Source organism: Grampus griseus, assembly GCF_964374135.1.
Source record: "Grampus griseus genome assembly, chromosome: 4".
Classification (NCBI taxonomy): domain Eukaryota; kingdom Metazoa; phylum Chordata; class Mammalia; order Artiodactyla; family Delphinidae; genus Grampus; species Grampus griseus.
This window is the reverse complement of record NC_138997.1, coordinates 110,839,762-110,861,743: the sequence shown is the minus strand read 5'-3', so window position 1 is coordinate 110,861,743 and position 21,982 is coordinate 110,839,762. Positions and strand designations below refer to the sequence as shown.

The 21,982-nt window shown below is 37.6% G+C and overlaps 1 protein-coding gene across 2 annotated transcripts in view; it reads right to left on the bottom strand.

The window, feature by feature from the left end:
• The window catches only part of NPNT (nephronectin), a 75,930-nt gene that overhangs the window by 41,875 nt on the left and 12,073 nt on the right, over positions 1-21,982 (bottom strand). Inside the window, exons 3-4 of one of the 2 annotated variants that reach the window (XM_082653507.1) lie at positions 17,520-17,570; positions 2,067-2,159 (exon numbers count right to left, since the gene is read on the bottom strand). In XM_082653507.1, coding sequence (XP_082509633.1) covers positions 2,067-2,159; positions 17,520-17,570 — 144 coding nt within the window. The remainder of the gene's footprint in view (positions 1-2,066; positions 2,160-17,519; positions 17,571-21,982) is intronic. The other variant, XM_082653506.1, reaches the window with a different exon arrangement.

Sequence of the window (21,982 nt, the reverse complement as noted above, 5' to 3'; positions counted from 1 at the left end):
GATAGTTTTGGTGTCTGAAGCACATTAAAGTTGATGTAGTTCCTGCAAATAAATGTAAATGAATTTCTCTGCAATCTCAACAGTGGCTGCTTTTAATAAGTCTTCTATGTATACATTCCTGGCATCAGGACAACAAAGTTTTATGGTGTTGACATATTAAGGGAACCTTTGATGGTTTACGTTCAGCACTTAAAAAAAAGAAGCATGCTGGCACTCTCAGATGAACACCGACAACTCAATAATCAGAACTGAACATGCTGCTACTTGAGAACTTACACTGGAGAGGAAAAATCAAATGGGTTTTTAAAAGAGTGAACTGAGATAATAAGAACCCCACTTATTTTGAAAATACTACCCACGTATGTTAGGTAAATTCCAAGTTAAAAAAATATATTATTAGAAAAGAAACTTTGGAAAATATCAGCTATCAGTCAAGTAGCTGATACTAAAGAACACACTTTAGAATAAACAGCTTGTCCTACCATTGGACACGTCACATTTTACTAACATGGATTTCATCTGGTTCAGGAACAATTACATATACTTTCAAATTTCAGTGTTCCTAGTTCTTGTGAAAACTATGTAAATCATGAGTTTACATGACACACTTAAAGGAGTATCAGATACTGAAGAATAAGAGTATTTCAACAAGATTATTTCTGTATCAGGTGAGGCCAACTATGTATCTATGGGACAGTTACACCCTACATAACTCTTTCATTTGACATTTAAAATGCTAGGAAAAGGACTTCCCTGGTGGTGCAGTAGTTAAGAATCCGCCTGCCAATGCAGGGGACACAGGTTCGATCCCTGGTCCGGGAAGATCCCACATGCCACGGAACAACTAAGTCCATGAGCCACAACTACTGAAGCGCACGTGCCGTGGAACCCGCGCTCCGCCACAAGAGAAGCCACTGCAATGAGAAGCCTGCGCACTGCAACAAAGAGTAGCCCATGCTCGCTGCTACTAGAGAAAGCCGCACACAGCAACGAAGACCCAACACAGTCAAATAAATAAATAAATAAATATAATTTTAAAATGCTAGGGAATATTACTTTAAGGAATAGGTGAAAAATTTTACTCTTTTATCCTTGCATCTTTCTAGTGAAATCTAACCCTATCTTTTCTTTATTTCTGTATTTTTCTTTTTAACACCTAATGGTAGAAAGTTTTCGGTTGAAATTAATGAAAAAGACAAGTCTTGTCAGCCTTGTAATGCAGCATGCGTCAGAGGATCACATTTCCAATGACGTTTTCTTCATCCAAAACTACACTGGTAGAAAGAACAGAAGTTATATAGACAATTGCTCTAAGCTGACATAGCAGATCTTTTACCAACTACTTTTGTGAACTTGGACAAGACACTGAATATCCCTGATGTCTCTTCAAATGAAAAATGAAATATTATTTATAGCTTATTATAATAAATAACACTACCTCCTAATGCTATTGTAGTGATGAAAATAGATAATATATGTAAAATACCCAAGCACTGTGAGGGCTAAATAATGATTTGCTTTTATAAGCATCTGACGCCAATTAAAAATAACTTGCTAAGTTAATCAAAATCCTTCTCAGAGGAACATTACAAACTGGTCAACAGTTGAAGGGAATTTAATCACAAAGATCAAAGAGCTCAGAGTTGGAAGGGACCTCAAAATTTCAAGCCAAACCTCCTACCTGACTCTGAGTATTAAAGTGTTTTCATCTAACAGAGATCCAAGGAGGCTATCAATTTGCCAAAGCTTCCCAACTAGTTAGTGGAAGAACAAGGAGAAGCAGAATGTAAGGCTTCTAAGGTTACTGATGCTGCAATTCTCTTTTTCAAAATCCATTTTCATTATTAATAGTGAATAAAAGTATAAAATTATTTTAATTGCACTCTGATTAAACAGATTTTAAAAGATTTACCCTTATTATATTTTTGTCTTTCAGCAAAATGGCATCTCATATATTTGGTGACAACAGTTATAGAAAAGTGGTTTGCATGAGAACTTAAATTTTTATATGAGGCAGGAGTAGAGAGGGCTTGTGACTGTTTACTTGTGTCACACAGTTTCCCTACCTTGATTGCAGGTTTTGCCGGCATATCCAGGATGACACTTGCACTTGTTTGGTCCGATGCATTCACCGTGTTTGCACTGTGGCTGGCACACAGCTGTGAAAAAAGGATATCATGCATTATTTCTAGGTCAGGAGCATGTCAACCAAGTAGAATCTACGTCATGTACTAGTTTTATAATAAAAGAAAAAACTAAGAACTTACAATAGAGTAATAGAAATATACAATATCATTGTGTACTGGAGCAGTAAACATTGTCTAGACTACAGACTCACACACATGTGTTGTGTGTGTGTGTGTGTGTGTGTGTGTGTGTGTGTGTGTGTGTGGTGTATTACTTGGGGCTGAAAATTTTGCTAAACTTGAGGACAATACTCAAATAGCCAAATAGAAGAAAAATTGGAAAACTATGCATAAACACAACTGATGTTTGTCAATAGTTATCCCTTTATAATAACCTGCACCCATACTTTCAAAATCATTTTCTCAAATATGCTTCAAAACATACTTCTTAATCCAAAGAGACCGGTTAAGTATGAACTCCAAATAAATTTCCCATTAAATAATATTTTATTGGAAATGGTATTTCCAAGAATAAAATGGTTCAAAATGAATTAAAAACTAAAACTAAATATTTTTGAAACCTCAACTTAAGAATACTTCTGTCATTTTGCCCATTCTTAACCTTAAGTTGCATCATAATTGCTCATCAATCTATAATACACTTTCTACAGCCTATCACAGAAAATAGAAAGTTCTATTTTACATTTCCTGTCTTCCATCAACTGAGTCTGTCTTCCTTCAAGACCCCAAAATGCTATAAATCATCATCACTCAAATCTTTTCACAGTCTCCAATTCCTACCAAGATACTGGTTAGAATTTATTCCGTTTATACCGCGATTCTCAGCAGGGGGTATTTTTGCTGCGTATGGGGCATTTAGCACAAATGGAGACATTTTTTATTGTCACGCTGGGAAGAGGGTGCTACTGGCATCTAGTGGGTAGAATACTGGGATGCTGCTAAACATCCTACAATGCTCAGATAACCCCTGACAGAAACAAATTATCCAGCCCAAAACGTGATGGTGCCAGATTGAGAAATCACTCTATACCAAATATACGTATCGTGCTACACCAGATACTAAAATAGATGAAAAATAATTGTATAGTGTGGTCATTGGTCTCATAGAGCTTACAATCTAGACAAAGAGACAAAATAATCATGTTTTAAATTCAAGGCAATATTTATGTATGAGCAAAATTGGTGGCACATATGAAATTCGGGAAGAAATCATCACACAAGCATATCCATACAGAGTTGCACAGAAAACCTCGAAGGAGAGATCTTGAGTTGGATCTTGAAGCCAGGGGAGACAGAGAAGAGAGCGGACCACCCAAGGCATAGAGAACTGTAGAGCCAAACAGGCCATCATTTATTTAGAGAACACTGGGGAGGCCTGTCAAGCTAAAGAGATGGGCAAATGCTGGGGGAAGAGTAAGAGGTGGGCAATCATAGGTGAGCGGTACCAGACGATGATGTTCCCTAAATTTCAGATTGAGGATTATATACTTTATCTATAAATGAAAACTTCATCATCATCAGGAGGATTACCTGATAAAATAAAAACTCTGGGAACGTGAGCACGGTGATGATACGTGGGATAGACTGGAGTCTAACTGACATGCAGAAGGCATGATTTGTTCTTGGGACAGGAAGGGATGGGCTTCAGTAACCCCTGAGTGAAGAGCAGACAGGTCTTGAGGACCAGGTGGAGTGGGGTCAACAGTGACCCTGTGTTCTCCAGTCCCTCTCACATTAGCCCATGCTCTTCTCCATTCTGGGAGATGCTCCCATTTTCGGACAATTCTCAAACATTCCCTTCAAAACCCTAACACTCCTGTGAAGCTGATGTGCATGTTATTTTTGGTGTTTTCTACATTTCCTCATTCAACTCTCACCAACCCTTCCCTCGCCTGGCACTCCACAGGCTTTATTTGCCAGTCTTACTTTCAGGCCTTTCCTACCTGTATATTTGTCACCCCAACTGGACCCTGTACCATGATTAATCCTTACTGCTGCTCGGTAGGTATTTAATGCAAAAGTTTGCAGAGAGAAAGGGTGAGCAGAGTATAAATGGTAGAGAAATGCAATGGGGAAATTCATAAAAATCTGATTTTAGATACGGCATGACATTCAACAGGAAACAATTCTGTTCAGATCTGTGAGAAGAAATGCACTACCTAGGAAGGCCTTCCAGTATTATGCTTCAGTCAGTTATATACCTGGTAGATGGTTTATACACAGTTTTAAAAGCAAGTCCCAGAAATAAACCACCTTTTATGTAATTTCCAGGCCCAATCACCAAGAAATGCAAGTTAGAAATTTCTTTAATCTTAAAAAAAGATGTTGCATAAATTCTAACAATTATATACGAATACAACCTGAATGAATCAAGTTATCACAGAGGCATCCAAAGGGCCATATTTAAAAAGAAAAAGTAGTATATCAACTACACTTGAATAAAATAAATTATTAAAAAAGAAAAAGTAAACACCTCAAAATAATTAAATGCAAGTCTAGGTAATAACCTCCCCAAATAATTGGAATTTGAAAACATCTCAAAAACATGAAAAAGAAGTTTAGAAAGTACCACTAAAAATCATGAAAAAGTTTATTTATGAAACAAATGTGAGGCGCTCAGGCTGTGTTGCCTTTTGACCCACTGACCAGCCTGAAGAGCATCCACTTATAGTACTTTCAGGTGCTCTTCAGAAACAAAGGTTTTTATTGTCACCCTCCCTTTCTCATTGCTTGTTCTCAGTGGAGTGCCCCAATCTGGGGCACATCAAATGCCCTCATTCCAAGAGACCCAGGCTGTTAATGTTTCTTACATGTTTAGGGAGCCAGTATTTTCAAACAAACTGCTGTTTGCACGTCTACCCAACAGACTATTCACTGAAGTAACCAACGACCTATATATTAGCCAACAGGTATTAAATGGAATAGGATACTCACAATGCTGATGTAACCAATTTTTTTTCTCTTACATAAAGAACACCCTTTGAAAACGGTTGCACAAAAGACTATCTCCTATTATCTTGCTGGCATTAGGTCTGCAATGTGATGTTCAGGCCAATAAACATGAACTGAATATTTAATACACGCCATTATTCTGCTAGGCAAGTGAGGGTGATGAAGGAATCACAGAGGATTTGAAAATTAACTGTGAAACTTTAATACACTGGCTGAAAGCTAACAAGGGCTATGATAGAGAGATGAGATAAAAGACGGGGGAGGGGCAGATCATAACTGTGACTGAAGTCAAAAAGAGTCATGTACCACAATGTTCATTGCAGCTCTATTTACAATAGCCAGGACATGGAAGCAACCTAAGTGTCCGTCGACAGATGAATGGATAAAGAAGATGTGGCTCATATATACAACAGAATATTCCTCAGCTATAAAAAGAAACGAAATTGAGTTATTTGTAGTGAGGTGGATGGACCTAGAGACAGTCATACAGAGTGAAGTAAGCCAGAAAGAGAAAAACAAATACCGTATGCTAACACATACATATGGAATCTAAGAAAAAAAAAAAGGTCATGAAGAATCTAGGGGTAAGACAGGAATAAAGACACAGACCTACTAGAGAATGGACTTGAGGATATGGGGAGGGGGAAGGGTAAGCTGTGACAAAGTGAGAGAGTAGTATGGACATATATACACTACCAAATGTAAAATAGATAGCTAGTGGGAAGCAGCCACATAGCACAGGGAGATCAGCTCGGTGGTTTGTGACCACCTAGAGGGGTGGGATAGGGAGGGTGGAAGGGAGGGAGACGCAAGAGGGAAGAGATATGGGGATATATGTATATGTATAACTGATTCACTTTGTTATAAAACAGAAACTAACACACCACTGTAAAGCAATTATACTCCAATAAAGATGTTAAAAAAAAAAAGGAAATGTGATCTGAGCAATGCCTTAGAGGTAAGAGGCAGAGATAGTTGGGATGGGAGACAAAGCCTTTCAAACTATGAGCAAAGGATGGGGAAGGACAATGAAGGGAGTTCTCAGGGAACACCACTGGCTCTGGTGGAGCTACAGTGCAAAGTGCTTAGAACAGTGGATGGCAGCAAAAGACAGGGCTAAGGCAGGTCTTAAAAGGCACTGGTGGCAGAAACTGCTGGGTGCTTACTAGTACTATTTTCTCCTTCTTCTTGAAAACAGAATGGCTTTTTTTTTTTCTGGAGGGGATAATGAGTCAGCAGTGGAAAATTACATTCCCTATCCTCCCTGACATATTTGGGTAGCCAAGAGACTAAATTCTGGTCAATTGTATGTAATCAGAAGTTATTGGGTGGGGCTTTTGGAACTTAAAAGCTACTTAAAAAGGTGAGTCTGTCATACAGAGCGAAGTAAGTCGGAAAGAGAAAAACAAATACCATATGCTAACACATATATACGGAATCTAAAAAGAAAAAAATTGGTTATGGAGGAGAACTTAGGGGCAGGACAGGAATAAAGACGCAGACGTAGAGAATGGACTTGAGGACATGGGGAGGGGGAAGGGTAAGCTGGGACGAAGTGAGAGAGTGGCATGGACTTACATACACTACCAAATGTAAAACAGATAGCAAGTGGGAAGCAGCTGCATAGCACAGGGAAATCAGCTCGGTGCTTTGTGACCACCTAGAGGGGTGGGATAGGAAGGGTGGGAAAGAGACGCAAGAGGGAGGAGATATGGGGATATATGTAAATGTATAGCTGATTCACTATGTTATAAAGCAGAAACTAACACACTATTGTAAAGCAATTATACTCTAATAAAGATGTTAAAAAAAAAAAAGGTGGCTGACAGGTGGCTCCTGTCTTCTTGCCTGGAATATGGAAGTCATGGCTGAACTACAGCAGCTACTTTGTGATCATGAGGTGAATCTTGAAATGGAAAAGAGGCAAAGCTGGAAGTCATAATATTAACCCTAAATGGCCATCCAAGTAATTTAGGACACTGGTCTTTGTGTCAGTGTTACTTGTAGCCGAACACAATTACAATACAGTTACAATTACAATTCCTAACTATCCTTGAGCACAAGGCTGAGGAATCTGGACTTACTCTGTGTTTACCATCAAGCCAACAAATGCTTTCTTTGGATACACAGGACAGAAATGTTATGATTAAATCTTAGTAAAGAAATAAAATTTGTCAAAGTTATCTCATACCTATAATATCATATACTAGAAGTATCTAAAGAATTTCATTTCTACATCTAAAAATTAGATTAGAAAATACTTAGCCATCTTGAGACTAGAGGAAAATGATTCCCAACTTCATTTTCAGACCCACATTTTGACAACCCACTTCACTGTAATGTGAGTTCTTAGTGGCCAGCACACATCAACCTTCACAATCTGCTGTGAATAGCAGGTCAGGAAAGAAATAAAATAAGTGGACTATCTTTAGTAGTCTATTTTTGAATGATCTTCTCAAAACATCAAAAATAGATGAGACACTGATTTGTAGGAAAGAATGTGTCTGTTGTCGCTATAGTTTAATCACAAAAGTCAGCATTGTTTCTCTGACCTCCACATGGATCAGTGACAAGAAGTTGGGCCACATTTGGTCCACTGGCCACTAGCATCCACATATGGTTTGGCAGCTCAAGAAATAAAATTCAGGTGAGGATCACAGGTAGTCAATTAATGACAGATTCTTTTTCCCCCAAAATCAGATGCTGGAATTAAGGTCAAATGGGCAAATCACACTCAAAATTCACTCTCTAACATTCCTGCAACACGATCTCCAAAGTGCCCTTAAAATAACCCCTAAGTCATTACTTTAACTAGAAAAAGAAACATGTCTCAACTGGCAAAGCAAACATAGCTCTTTAATGTCACATGTTCCAAGCCTCTTCTGTTTGACTGCAATCTAAGACTTTACTCTTAAAAATTCATCCTAACTGATGTAACTGGGGTTCTGAGAGTTGGACAATGTTTTCTGACACTGAGTTGGACAATGTTATCAAATAAGTTGGGGGAAAATTAAACTCCCACATCAGTTCTATATAATATTTCTTAGGTAATCTAATCACACTTGGGAGTCAAGTGCCAACATTTGTAAAAAAAATAAGGACATGTTGAGTTGCCCAAGCAGGTGGTGGCTCTGCAAAGTGACAAGGGAAAAGCCAACTCAACCTCAGGTGTTGTTGTAACTTGAAAATGATTTTTTTTCTTTCTTTTTTAATTTATTTTTATTTTTGGTTGTGTTGGGCTTGTGGGCTTTCTCTAGCTGTGGTAAGCGGAGGCTACTCTTCGTTGCAGTGCGTGGGCTCTAGGCGCGCGGGCTTCAGTAGTTGTGGCACACGGGCTCAGTAACTGTGGCTCATGGGCTCTAGAGCTCAGGCTCAGTAGTTGTGGCTCATGGGCTTAGTTGCTCTGCGGCGTGTGAGATCTTCCCGGACCAGGGCTCGAACCCGTGTCCTCTGCATTGGCAGGCGGATTCTTTTTTTTTTTTGGCAGGCGGATTCTTAACCACTGCGCTACCAGGGAAGCCCAAAAATGATTTTCTTAATGTAAATAAGATTGTCTTTCGAATCCTAAGAATCATTTGTAATTTTTGCAATCTACATCATGTTGCTATTCAGACATGGAACACTAAAAGCAGAAAAAAGAACCTTGTCCTCCAGAGTCTGTAACTTAGAAACAGGTGACATAAAGTATGCAAGTTGGCCTTGGGAGAGAAAGAGTAGCTGAAAGAGGCATTAAACAAGTCATTGCTATATTGCTATATTAACGGGACCTGGAAGGAATGGAGGCAGAATTTTTATAGGGCTCCACTGGAAAGGACCTCGAGCTTCCCTATATCACAGGTATAACAAATCCAGAGGGAAGAATCCTACAGATTCCAAGATCTCCAGAGGAAAACAACCCTCCAGCCTTCCTAATATCCTGTATTCTAGTGTTGAATATCCTATTTTCAAATCCAAATTCCCTCTGTAGTAAAAACTGAAATAAAAGGGCCTCTGATTGTTACCACTATAAAATACTATCTGTTAAATGATCTCATGAATACAGAACGCAAAACCACTTTACATGACTAATTAAATTTACCCTCACAGTATCCATATAAGGCAGGAGAGAGACAGACATTATCCTCATTTTACCAGCAGACAAGCAAAAGCACAGAAAGTTAAGTGACTTGCCCGATTTCAGCAAAAATTTCTTATCCCAGTTCCATGGAGAATCTGCTAATACTTCTGGTAGTCAGAAAAAGGCCAGAAACCCAGCTTTTTGAGAGGATTTGGAAGAGAGTGAGATCATAGTAATATTAAACAGGAAAGGATGAGAGGGATAGAGAATATCAAAGGTAATTAAAGGCATAAAGGTATTTAGTTTACGTTTCTAGGAAGGAAAAGTTGCAGTTAAGAATACAATCTGTAAGTTAAGAAAATTAAAGTAACCCTGCCAGAATGTTTCAACATAAAATAATCTCTTTGCTCTACTGCTTGTTTTGTGCAGAACCCAGATTTTGAATCATTAATGAAGTACAGAATTGTTATCTCTTCTGATATATTACTACAACTATGATTATTTTTGTTCTCATATTTTAAGTAACATTATTTTTATTAAGAATTTAAACTAATCATAAACTACAGTCAAATATTGAGTCAACCAATTGATTAATAATTTAGAGTATGATGTTAAAATAAATAAGGATTTCTGCTCTATATAATGTTATATCCCAAGAGCTGTCCGGCTACCTTATTTTATTTTTGTCTTTGGGAAAATCCAATTCAAATTTCTCAAGTACCTATTTAATCTCTATTTAACTTTTAATTCCTGAAGTAGACCAAAGAAAATAAGTGCCTGCATCTGCATCTTTGAATCTCAAACTAACTTTTATTCACCATAATTAAACAGTATCCATTTCCACTTAAGAATTATCTTCTGAAAAGTATTGTCATTTTTGGTTTACTTGAAATTTTAACTTTTCTTTCTGTTTTCATTGTGGTACAAGAGTGGAATTTAGATTAATGCCAAATGAGACTTTAAGAACACATCAGAAAGTGCTATTACTTATCAGGAAGTGTGAAGTAGATTTTTGTTTTTGTTTTTTTAAGTAGGGTAACAGTAGCAATGAGCACACATAACACCCAGATCTTTGTTTCTTTTTTTTGTCAAGATTTTTTTTTTTGACCTGGACCATTTTTAAAGTCTTCATTGAATTTGTTACAATATTGGCTCTGTTCTTTATGTTTTGGTTTTCTGGCCGCAAGGCATGTGGGATCCCAGCTCCCCGACCAGGGATCGAACCCAGACCCCCGCATTGGAAGGCGAAGTCTCAACCACTGGACCACTAGGGAAGTCTCCAGATCTTTGTTTCTAAATACCGTCCCACAATAAAAGGAATCAGGGCTGGGGCAGAGAGGCTGAAATGTTTTGCTCTGACAAAAAGCAAGGACATATTGAAAGAATGAGGGAAACAAGTGAAAAGGACACAGGAGCTGCTTGGAAGTGTTCCCATTGGCCAAATTTGGGATAATTTGAGCACCAAGAAGAATAAGAATAGTAATTGATAACAATTGAATAATAAAAGAACCCACGGGTCCAAAGTGATTCTAAAAAAGAAGAGAACAGAGCTCCTCTTTACAGAATGCAGTGAACACGCAGAAGGAATGACAGAATCTGAAAAAAACAACTTTATAACCACCATTAAATAATTTGAGCAAAAATTATCCAAAAGTTTGTTGGGGAACAGGATATTCAAACAGTTTCAATGTATCACCCCATAAATTACTTACTAATTACAAAGAGAAGAAGGTGCCTTTCAGTGGAAAAATCTGGTAGTCAGAACCTTAATCTAGTGATCAAACTTAGCACCACCAGTAATAGAACAAACTGACATTATGTGCAATGGGAATGTTATAATATATGATCACCTAGTAATATTCTTGCAAAAAAGGTTTAACTAGTATCTAATAATGAGGAAACCTTAGACAAATTTAGATTGTGCAATATTCTACCAAGCAGTTGACCTGGACTCTTGAAAAATGTTATTGTCAAGAAGGAAAAAAATAGTAGATCTAGAACTCTTCTGAATTAAAGAAGACCAAAGAGGAATGTCAACTAAATGAAATATGTAATCCTTGATTGGACCTGGATCAGAAAAAAACCATAAAAATCATCTGGAGGTAATTTGGGAAATCTAATTATGAACTGTTTGTTACATTTCTTAAGTGTGATAATGGTATGCATGCTGAAGGATATAGGTACAAAGAGCCATTATGTCGTAAGTTACTTTCCAATGGCTCACTAATATGTGTATATGTGTGAGTGTGTATGTGTGTGTGTGTGTGTGTATATATATATATATAGAGAGAGAGAGAGAGAGAGAAGAGTGTGCATACATGCAAATATGCAATATGTTAACAACTGTACATGAAGAGTATATGGCTATTTACTGTTGCTATACTTTCAATTCCTCTGTGGATTTGAAATTTTCAAACATAAAAATGGGAAAAAAATTATAAACATGAGTAGATAATATGTATACTTTGACAAATATTTCTTAACATGTGAGCTGTTGCTCACTTAGTGCACTCTAGAGAAGAGGGTAAGGCACACATGCTGGAGTTAGACTGCTGGGTCCCAGCTCTACCACTTGGGAAATGAGTGACCCATGCAGATTACCCAGCTTCTCTCTGATCTAAAATGAGGATCATAGGTTGAACCAGGGGAAGTTGTCAGCACTGCCATTTTTTACTTACAAAATAGTAAAGCAACATGGTGCATATAGAATTTACCCATAGGTTTACTGGGATGATTAAATGAGAAAATCCAAATAAAGTACTTAGAACAGTACCCATCTCATAGTAAGAGCTCAATATAATGTTATCTATAATGAGAATTATAAGAATGACAAAGAGGAATAGCTACAATGTCTAAGAAACTGTATTAAGAACTGGGGGTGGGGCTTCCCTGGTGGCGCAGTGGTTGGGAGTCTGCCTGCTAGTGCAGGGGACACGGGTTCAAGCCCTGGTCTGGGAGGGTCCCGCGTGCCACGGAGCGACTGGGCCCGTGAGCCACAACTACTAAGCCTGCACGTCTGGAGCCTGTGCTCCGCAAAGGGAGAGGCTGCAATAGTGAGTGGCCCGCGCACCACAATGAAGAGTGGCCCCCGCTTGCTACAACTAGAGAAAGCCCTCGCACAGAAACGAAGACCCAACACAGCAAAAATAAATAAATAAATAAACTCCTACCCCCCAACATCTGAAAAAAAAAAAACCTGGGGGTTTCACCATGTCACTCTCCCCCTTATACTCACTGAGTCCTCACTATGTTTACTTATCATTACACTTATCATACCAGTTCAAACTCTCAGTATGGCATTCAACCCCACAGTTCATAATTTGACTCCTGTCTGTCCCACCAGCCTCATCTCCAATCATATCCACAAACAGACCAACTGATGGCAGTTCTCAGGAAGTAACATACTCTAATACTTGCATGCTTTTACATGGAATGTCATTCTTCCCCTTGTCTGATGGACTAACATCTAGACAGACTTCAATACCCAGCTTAAACAGTATTTGCTTTTGCCCCTCCTGAATTTGGAGCCCTCCTCAGCACTTTCCTAAACCTCTGTGCATACCCCTGCCATAAATTTTATACACATATATTGATATATACACATATATCATGCTTTATTATCACAGTTATTCTTCTTATCCTCTTCCCCCACTAGCTTTGAGCTCTTTAAATACACAGTACCTGCTCTGAAATCTCATACAGTCTCCTGACAAAGACAGACATGACAGGTGTACAAGGTGTTAAAAGAATATAGAAGAAGAATTTCTCTGCAGACAGGAGGGAGTAGGAAAAATGTCAGGAAAGGCGGCAGGAAGAAATGTGAACTGAATCTTAAAGGGTGAGTAGGAATTCACCATGTGGCTGGGTGAAGGGCCTTATTCAGAACAAGCAGCATAAGCAAAGCCAGAGAGGCATGAAGCAGCAGAGGGTCTGGCAATGAGAGGGCAGTCCACTGGGATTGGGTCCACATTGCAAAAAACAGTCCTTTTTAAAATAAGGCAATCATCAGCCTGAAGACTCTCGTACTCAGGGAATCAGCATTCTATCCATAACGGCGAACAGTAATGGATTATAAGCAGTAGATGACACAATCAGATTACACTTTATGTGTTTTCAAGCATGTAAATAGATTTCTTTTAAGAAGCTTCATCAAGAGTTAAGATCTCTAGGGCTTCCCTGGTGGCGCAATGGTTGAGAGTCCGCCTGCCGATGCAGGGGACACGGGTTCGTGCCCCGGTCCGGGAGGATCCCACATGCCGCGGAGCGGCTGGGCCCGAGCCATGGCCGCTGAGCCTGCGCGTCCGCAGCCTGTGCTCCGCAACGGGAGAGGCCACAACAGTGAGAGGCCCGCATACCGCAAAAAAAAAAAAAAAAAAAAAAAGAGTTAAGATCTCTAATATGTAATAAGGTCATAAGATAGGCAGACAAATTAAATATATTTATTTTCTCAGTAAACAGTCTTTCCTAAAACTACAATCTGCTTATTAAGATTACATCATGTTCACACTTTTTAGGCCTTTTGTACAGAAGTGCCTGGTCCTTATACGTTCAAAGTACTGACTGAGCTAGACTAGGCACTGCAGAAGCTAAAGATGTATAAGAAACAGTCCCCAGCTTCATGGAACTAACAGCCTAGGAGAACAAATGGTATAAATCCACAAGTAACCACAACGTAGGGCAGGATGAGATAGGCCCCGTGCCAGTGTTAATAACTAAATGTAGAGAAAGAAGAGACTTCCTGCCGCTAAAATCAGGAAGAAAGAAAGGGGGAGGTGGCATCTGAGCCAGGCCTGGAGGCAGGGCTGATTCTCATATGTTCAGCTAAGAAAGAATATAAATTTCAAACATAAGTACAGTCATTCATTCCTAACAATGATTTACTTTTAGTTGAAAATTTGCTTTTAGGAGTGATAGTGATGGGAAACAGAAAAATCCAACCAAAAGGGGAAAGAAGATAGAATGTTTGTAGAGTATGATGTTTTTCAGCCTTTGATATAAACAAATATTGAATTACTCATTTCTTTCGGCTGGAGGCCAAAATGGTAAACTGGAAGGAAAGTTTTTCAAGAATTGAAAACTCTCAGAGAACATTTCAGCCAACAGGCAATATAGTATTTTACCTCTCCCACATTCTTCTGATACTGTGTAACGTTGATCCTCTATGGAGGTAGTTGTGAGGATCATTAATGTTGACTGAAGGTGACGGAGGGGAAGGAAGGTTTGGGTAGGACAGGGGTGGAGAGATCATCAAATCACAGCCTGTGCCCTTCTCACATCGCGCCCCTGAGCTCCAGGCCCTGGAATCCAACCACGTATCACATCTCTCCACTTCAAAGTCTCATAAGCACTTCACACATATCACATCCAACGCTGAAGTCTTCATCTGCACTTTCTCCCATGTTCTCTAGCTCACCAAATCACACACCAGAAACGCAGGCATCATCCTGGAGTCCATCTTCCTTACAACCATCCTCACCACCACCAACCACCATTTTCCTGAATGTGAATCAATGGGAACCAGTTACTGAACTAAGTGTTTTGCATTTTCTCATTTGATCCTCATAAAAACCCCGTAAGGTAGGGCTCTTATCTATATTTTACCAAAAAGGAAGCTATTGCTCAGGAAGGTTAGGTAAGTTTCTCAAAAACACAGGTCTGGTAGCAGCCAAGTCTGTCTACGAAGCCTGCACTCCCCAGCACTGTCCTAAAGCATGCTTCCCCATCCTTTCTTTTTCTATCTTTCAATCCCTAGTCTTCCCTCTGGTCCCACCAATACCGCTTAAAACTCAATTTCTCACCAGGTTTACTGTAACAGCCTCTAGTCCCGAGCCTCAAAAGGCTATCTCTTAATTGCCAATCAGCAAAATGTTCAGAAATTGGCCCCAGAACCCCAAATGCCTACAGATCCTGGGCATCTGCCTGAAGCAGTGAGCCCTATGATAAAAAGGAGTACATGCTTCTCCAAATGGGGCAACGCTAAGCGACTCCAGCCCACCAATTCCGTGCAGCAACGCAGAGCTACTGATTTATCAACAAAGCCTGATACCCACTTTTCCTCAGAAACACTGGCGACTATTTCGAAAAATCTTAACACTCTCTGTGAGCAAAATCAAATTCACCTGTATGCTAGATCCGACCCACTGGCACCAGCTTGTAAGTTATGAAACATAAATCTGATTACGTAATTCCCCTGCTTAAAATCTGTACAATGTCCCTCTGCAACTTTGGGATAAACCCTACTCTATGTAAGATGACATCAAAGGCCTTCCATGAGTCAGCCCATTCCTACCTCTCCCACAGCATCTCTCATCAGATATCCTTCAAACACATACCCCAATGCCAAATGAAGGTTCTTACATTTCCTGGAATGTGCCTCTCACTCTGGCTTCTGAGGTTTCAGTGCATTTTTCTGTCTGGCCAGGGTGCCCTTTACTTGACTTACTTATCCCTCGGGATTTAGCCAGGCCGCCAGTCCATCACTCTTGGGTGGGGATACTGCCCACTGAGACATGCTCTCACAATATCCTATCTCAAAACACACCTCTCATCCAATATTGTCTTCATCTGTGGGCCTTCAACATTGACAGGGAATGACATAAATGCCTGTAGCTTCATCTTCCTAATGTATCTGCAGTGGCTGGCACAGGATCAGACAGGTAATCGCCCTCTGTATGTAGCTATTGAATGAATGAATCAACTGAACACTATTGAGTCTGTGAAATCTTCCTTGATCCTCGCCAGCAGGAAGTAATTCTTCCTCTAAACAGCCTCAACTCTTCATCCTTAACTCTTGCCTACTTTAGAATCCTGGAAGGAATAAGAGACAACCATCTTACCAAATCAGCTCCTCCCAAGCAAGAGTCCATGTTTTACTAATCTCTGTATCTCTGCCAGCCCCTAACTTAGCTCCTTGCCTCTAGTAAACTCTCAAATGTGTGTCAAATAAATGACTAAGTAACTCTACATGTAATTCTACAATTCAATTCTCGATCCTTCCAGTTCCTTTTCCTTGGGTTTGGTAACCAAAGCCTACTTCACTCTGACATTTGCAAATGGATGTTATTAAAGAAGTGGAAAAGGAATGGTTCAAAAGCACAGATGGTCATCCAATGACAGTTTTTATTTTAGACATGAATAATTTGAGAAATCTTCTACTACTTCCAATGGGTTTTTTCCAAATGATGGGCATGGTAAACAAAATGTATTTTAAAATATGCTATGCCATGGATGCCACCATGGACCCTAGTAAAAATAAAACACTGTTTCAAAGTTCATTTGTATTCTTTATATTGACCATACAATAATAATAGCAAACATTTATCAAGAACTGTTCTGCATGAGGCATTCTCCTTATGGCCAGCAACAATCTTGCCAAGTAGGTTTAAAGACTAGGAAATTGTGGCTCAGAAGATTTAAGTAAAATATCTAGTATGTCATAGTTGGTGAGTCACAGGAACAGGTCCTGAACCCACATCTGTTGGTGACAAAGCCCACATTATACTCTTTGTTATGACCTCCTTAACCTCTGCCATAGCTCTGCTAGTTAATACTATAGCTGATAGTAAATATAAGATACATATACTTTGGTTTTTTAAGTGTCCCTGAACAGAGAAATTTCTTAACTTTTATTTCTAGAACTATCAATTTTGTTCCCAAGTGATTTTATTAAAATCTCCCCTTAAAAACATTTTCTCTGACATGTCATAGTATCTTCCATCTATCAGTTTAAAGTACATTGTCTTCTTGGTCCCAACTCCGTTAAATAGAATTTTGCATATTTCACCAAAAATTTCCACAGAAGTATCACAAGGGTGATTTGTTAGGTAACACTGTTCACTTCCAAAAATATTTAAAACAAGAAACACTTTACGCACCAAAACAATAGCATGAATACTACGAGGTGCTATTATAACATCTTACATATTTTATACAATAAAAATATTTCTTACCTGATTCTTTCCATGGAGAATTAATGAATATGAGATACAATTCCCTCAGGTTAATGACAGGATGGTGTTAGTAATTTCATTTGGTGGAATTTTTATGTTTATTTTTTGCTTCTTTAAGTATTAAAACACAAACTGTCCTTTAGGTTAGAATGGAGGTCAATTTATTAGATTCATAAAACAGGAGAAAGGAATTATAAACTGAAAGGGAAAAGTTTAATGTAATAACTGAAATAAAATTATGAACAGAAGAAACACATCTCTAAGGAATATAGTTCCCCACCACCACCAAAAGCAACTCAAAAACACAACTAGTGTTAAGTTTTATTAATAACTTTGTAAAGTTATTTAGAAGTACTGTATGTCTTTCAAGACATAGATTAGCCAAAATTATTTCAAAAAATATGTTCATCTAACCTTTGAGCTGGCACCTTATCCTGGCTATTCTCTGCCTTAAGACGTAGAAAGCTGCAAAACAAATGTCCAAAAAAAGAAATTCCAGATCTTTTCTCTGTAAGGAGGCTGGACTTGGGTATTTATCAACTTGTTACATTCCCGGAGACTTACACATATGCAACTTTCAGTGCTTTTCTGAAACAAACAAAAAAATCTAGGACATGTTCAAAATAGTAATATTTTAGTCACCATTTTGTCATTAAAAAACATTTTGTAACAAAAATATTAACCAATAATTGAAGTTGTGCTATTCTTTCATAGTTCAAATTCTAAATTAAAGTATTTCAGACCTTTTGTGACACGGTACCTTCCAATCCAATTTTTCATTTTCAGAATATTAATTTTTGGTTCCAAGAGACAGTATCCTTTTATTTAAATGAGTGTTGGACAAAATATCTGAAAAAAATTAAAACTTTTGATAAATTAGTAACCAAGTCTGGTAGTTTTTAAATTGATATATCTTTACTTACCTGTTTCTTACATACTGTGTGTTCCCTTTTCTCTCCAACTTTGCGGAGGAAATATTAAGGTTTTTTTTTTCTTTCCTTCCACAGCATTTTCTTCTTGCATGGCTGCTTTGGTTGTCAATAGCAACAAGAATTAGTGTGAAAGCTCAGCCATTTCACTTGAAGATACGTAAATTACCCATTTTAATGAAAGTAAATGGAAGAAACTTGAAACACTACTAGTAATGGTCAGCATTCGACCAACCTAGAGATCCTAGAGGTAAGGGAAGAGATGATTGTATGACTTCTCTTTTGGATTAATGTCTTTCCTCTTTAAAGCATAAAATATGCTTTAAAGAGGAAAGACTTTTAACTTTCCATTTGTGTATTTATTTGTGTAATTTAAAATTAGGTGAATGGAGCCTTCTTTTAGGTAATATTAGAAGAAAATAATTCTAAGTCCAATTTGATTCAATTAAAGTAATAATCTAACTATCGATCCAGAAGGATTGCTCTGTACTTTTAAAGGTACACATTACATTTGCCTGTTAGAGGTTTTTTTGTATGTTGGTTAGGTTTATAACTTTAAAAGAACTCACCATATCTTGATGTTGATACATTTCTTAAATAAAAGTAATGAAATATATCAGGTACAATCTAAGCAAAAAGCTGAAAATAAATCAAAGTATAAATTGCAAATTAATTCTGGATCACATATTAAAGAAAACTGTTTATGACTAGGGTTATGTATGAGAAGGGAAAAATATAAAAGGATACCGTTTCTTTAATACTCTTTAAATGCCAATTTTGAAAAATCTAATTTATCAAGAAAAAATATTAAATGATTTTAAACAGAGGTAAAACAAGCTAATAAAGAATAGCAAACGTCATTGTTTTCTAAGTAGTTACGTTAGTACCAAGCATCCAACAGTTCTGTATAGTTTATTTTTGTTCATAATATCTTAAGTTGGGTCACATTTCTCTTACTTAACTTAAATCAGCCTTGACACACATAGATTTAGCAAGTTTTATGTTATCAGTATGTATAGCCATTAAGTAAGACTTCTTAGCATGAAATTTTAGCCAATGCCCCATATTCTAAAATTTGCATTTTAAAACTATACAAAACTGCATTTTAAATCAAAGCAATTTTAAACATGGAGAAGATTATTTCCAGAAAGTTTCTGGAATCTATTCTCTATTGACACGTAAGGAAATTTTCATAGGCAACCATCACCACGTTTTTTTGTGAAAGCTGCCAAAAATAAATGCCCTACATGTATTGTTTTGTGGTATAAACCCCACTAAAAAGCACTAAAATGGATTCATTAGTAGCACATAATATAGAAAAATCTGTCCCATTTTTTCCTGATAACCTGCTTCCCGACAGCCACTGTAAAGAGCCACAGTGGTTAACACATGCAATCTCACCGGCAAAGCCACTTGGTGAGAATTCACAACTGTAGAACTCTCTCCTGCAACTTGTCCCAGACCACTGCTTCAGTTCACCTGAGGGCTCTCAGTGACACTACGCTCTACTGAGGGGTCTCAGTGATTATCAGGCATGGTTAAGGATCATAAGCACCCTAATGATTTTATAAAATTGTGACTAATATAAACCAAAGAAACTGAACTATTCGGGGATGACTTTTCTTGCCTGCTAAACACAGGTTACAGATTTGGAGTCCATCCTGGGCTTTGGACAGAGTTAGGGAAAATGAGGGATAAGAAACCCAAAGGAACTGAGCCTCCTTATTAGCCAAAGGCATCCCTATCTTCTGGCATATCGTCAGACAGTCTCTTAAACATGATACAGGCACCTCTTTCCAGGTGATAAATGCCAGGTACATAGATGAAAGGGAATGGTCCTCCCTGACGCTGTACTTCTACCTTCTAACCCTAATCTCTAGCTAGGAAAAAAGTAACTCTAAGATGTTCTCCATACCCCAACCCTAAATTTCACATATTTCTCATTGTCAAAAAAGTTAATATTAGCCTGGCAAACTCTATTCATAGACAGCTCTCCAACTCTGCATGTTTGTAACACCAACATCCAGGACAACAGATCCCACGCCCACGAATAGCATTTTGAGTAAGAATTTGGATGACCCCAACTTTCAGTCTACTGCTTTATACGCATTAAAGCTATAGCATTCATCAGACCTCAACACAAGATCAGAGAACAGAAAACTTAACAAATCTACAAATCATTTCTTCATAATTTTATATTTTCTCCCCCAATTTACCTGTTTCAAAAAAACACAATTCTGCCTTAATTAGGAAATAAACTATACAGGGGAATATCCTAATTTTTGGCCATACATAGACACCAAGATGCAATGAACCTTTTAATTCATCAGTAAAAACTCAATTGAGTTTTGATTTAAAAACTCAATCCAAGGGACAAAAGAAATTGAAACCACCATTATCTATATGAAACACCACGAAATATTTACATAATCAGATGAGCTTGGGACAATTTACCCAGTAGAAACTATTGCCACAGTAAGTTATATAATACAAAATCAACTCTAAACATCCACGTACATTTAAAAAAAAAACACACACTTAAGCATGAGCTGCAATTTGTGTTTTTCTATTATTTGCTACTTGTTGGCATGAAAGCCCTTGGCAGACAGTTACCAAGTACCTACAAAATCAACATTAAAATAAAATAGGAGGTAACAAAGGCTTTAGAAAAATATTTTGGGTGGCAGGAAGCTTATGTTCGGAAAATCTATCCAAGGAGTTAGTCTCTGTGCTAAAAACACACACCTTTGACCATTTAGGGATCTTTCATAGAAACTGAGTTTGAAAACTCTGATCTATAAAAACAAGGCTAGAGATTTTTGAAAAACAACACTGTTTTTGGCAAAGTAAGCATAAATCCAGAAATGTCTAATAGTTTCTTCTTTTGTGTACGTTAGCACAAATTTAAACTGTGATGACATAGTTCCTAAAAGTTCAGAATAAGTCAGCAATATTTACAAAAGACAACCTTAACCTTGTGATCTGACGATGTTATAATAGGAAAACAATGTCAGTTTTGGAGAATTTATAGCATTAATCTACAGGACCATTAAAGGAATACTAACTAAATGAAGTGTTCAGTTTTAAAATGTATTTGATTCTAGACTATCCTCATGCAAATCACCTACAGCAGATTCTTAGTCTCAGGTTGGCTTTCCCCAGCATCTAACACCTACCAAGGCTGTCTCCAGCCTTTGGTTAATATACGGCAGAAAATGAGGGCTTCTAATTAAGTATAATTTGGAGAAAAACTGTTTCTTCTACAAAATCAACTACTATATTGTAAAGCTACGAAACCAATTTGATTATTCATATCTCTTTTTCCTTCTATCAGACGTAAGAATAACAAATTGACTTAACAGCGTTTCATCAGGCTAAGTTAAAACTAAAATTCTTGAGACTATCTATGAAAGAATATGTAATAACACATGGATATCTACACTATTTTACCATACATAATAATACATTATCACATCTAGGCTGTAACGTACTCTTTTATGCTGGCTTTATTAGGAATTTTATTAGTATTTATATTATGACCATAATTATCTCAACTAGGCACTAGTAGTAATTACGTGATGAAATTGGAAAATGAAGCTTTAGTGCATTAAAATGCACTAAATATAATTTAAAATGCACAAATATAAATTTCTTTATATTTGATATTACTTAACTGAACTCTATACCTTGTAACACACTGACGATTTTTAAGTAACTAGATATACATTTTGAAACCAATTTTCTCTGGTAGATTCCCAGGGATGCACTGTCAATCACATTAGGCCTATGCTACAGTATTTTTCTATGGTCAGCGATTGATATTACTTTGAAATTTTTTCAAGCGAAATTATCTTGGCTACATTCTATTATACTTGAGAACTGATCATTTATTTATTCTCACAAAGAAATGTAAGATCTTGGCCCTGGCGATGTAAACTCCTTGGCTCC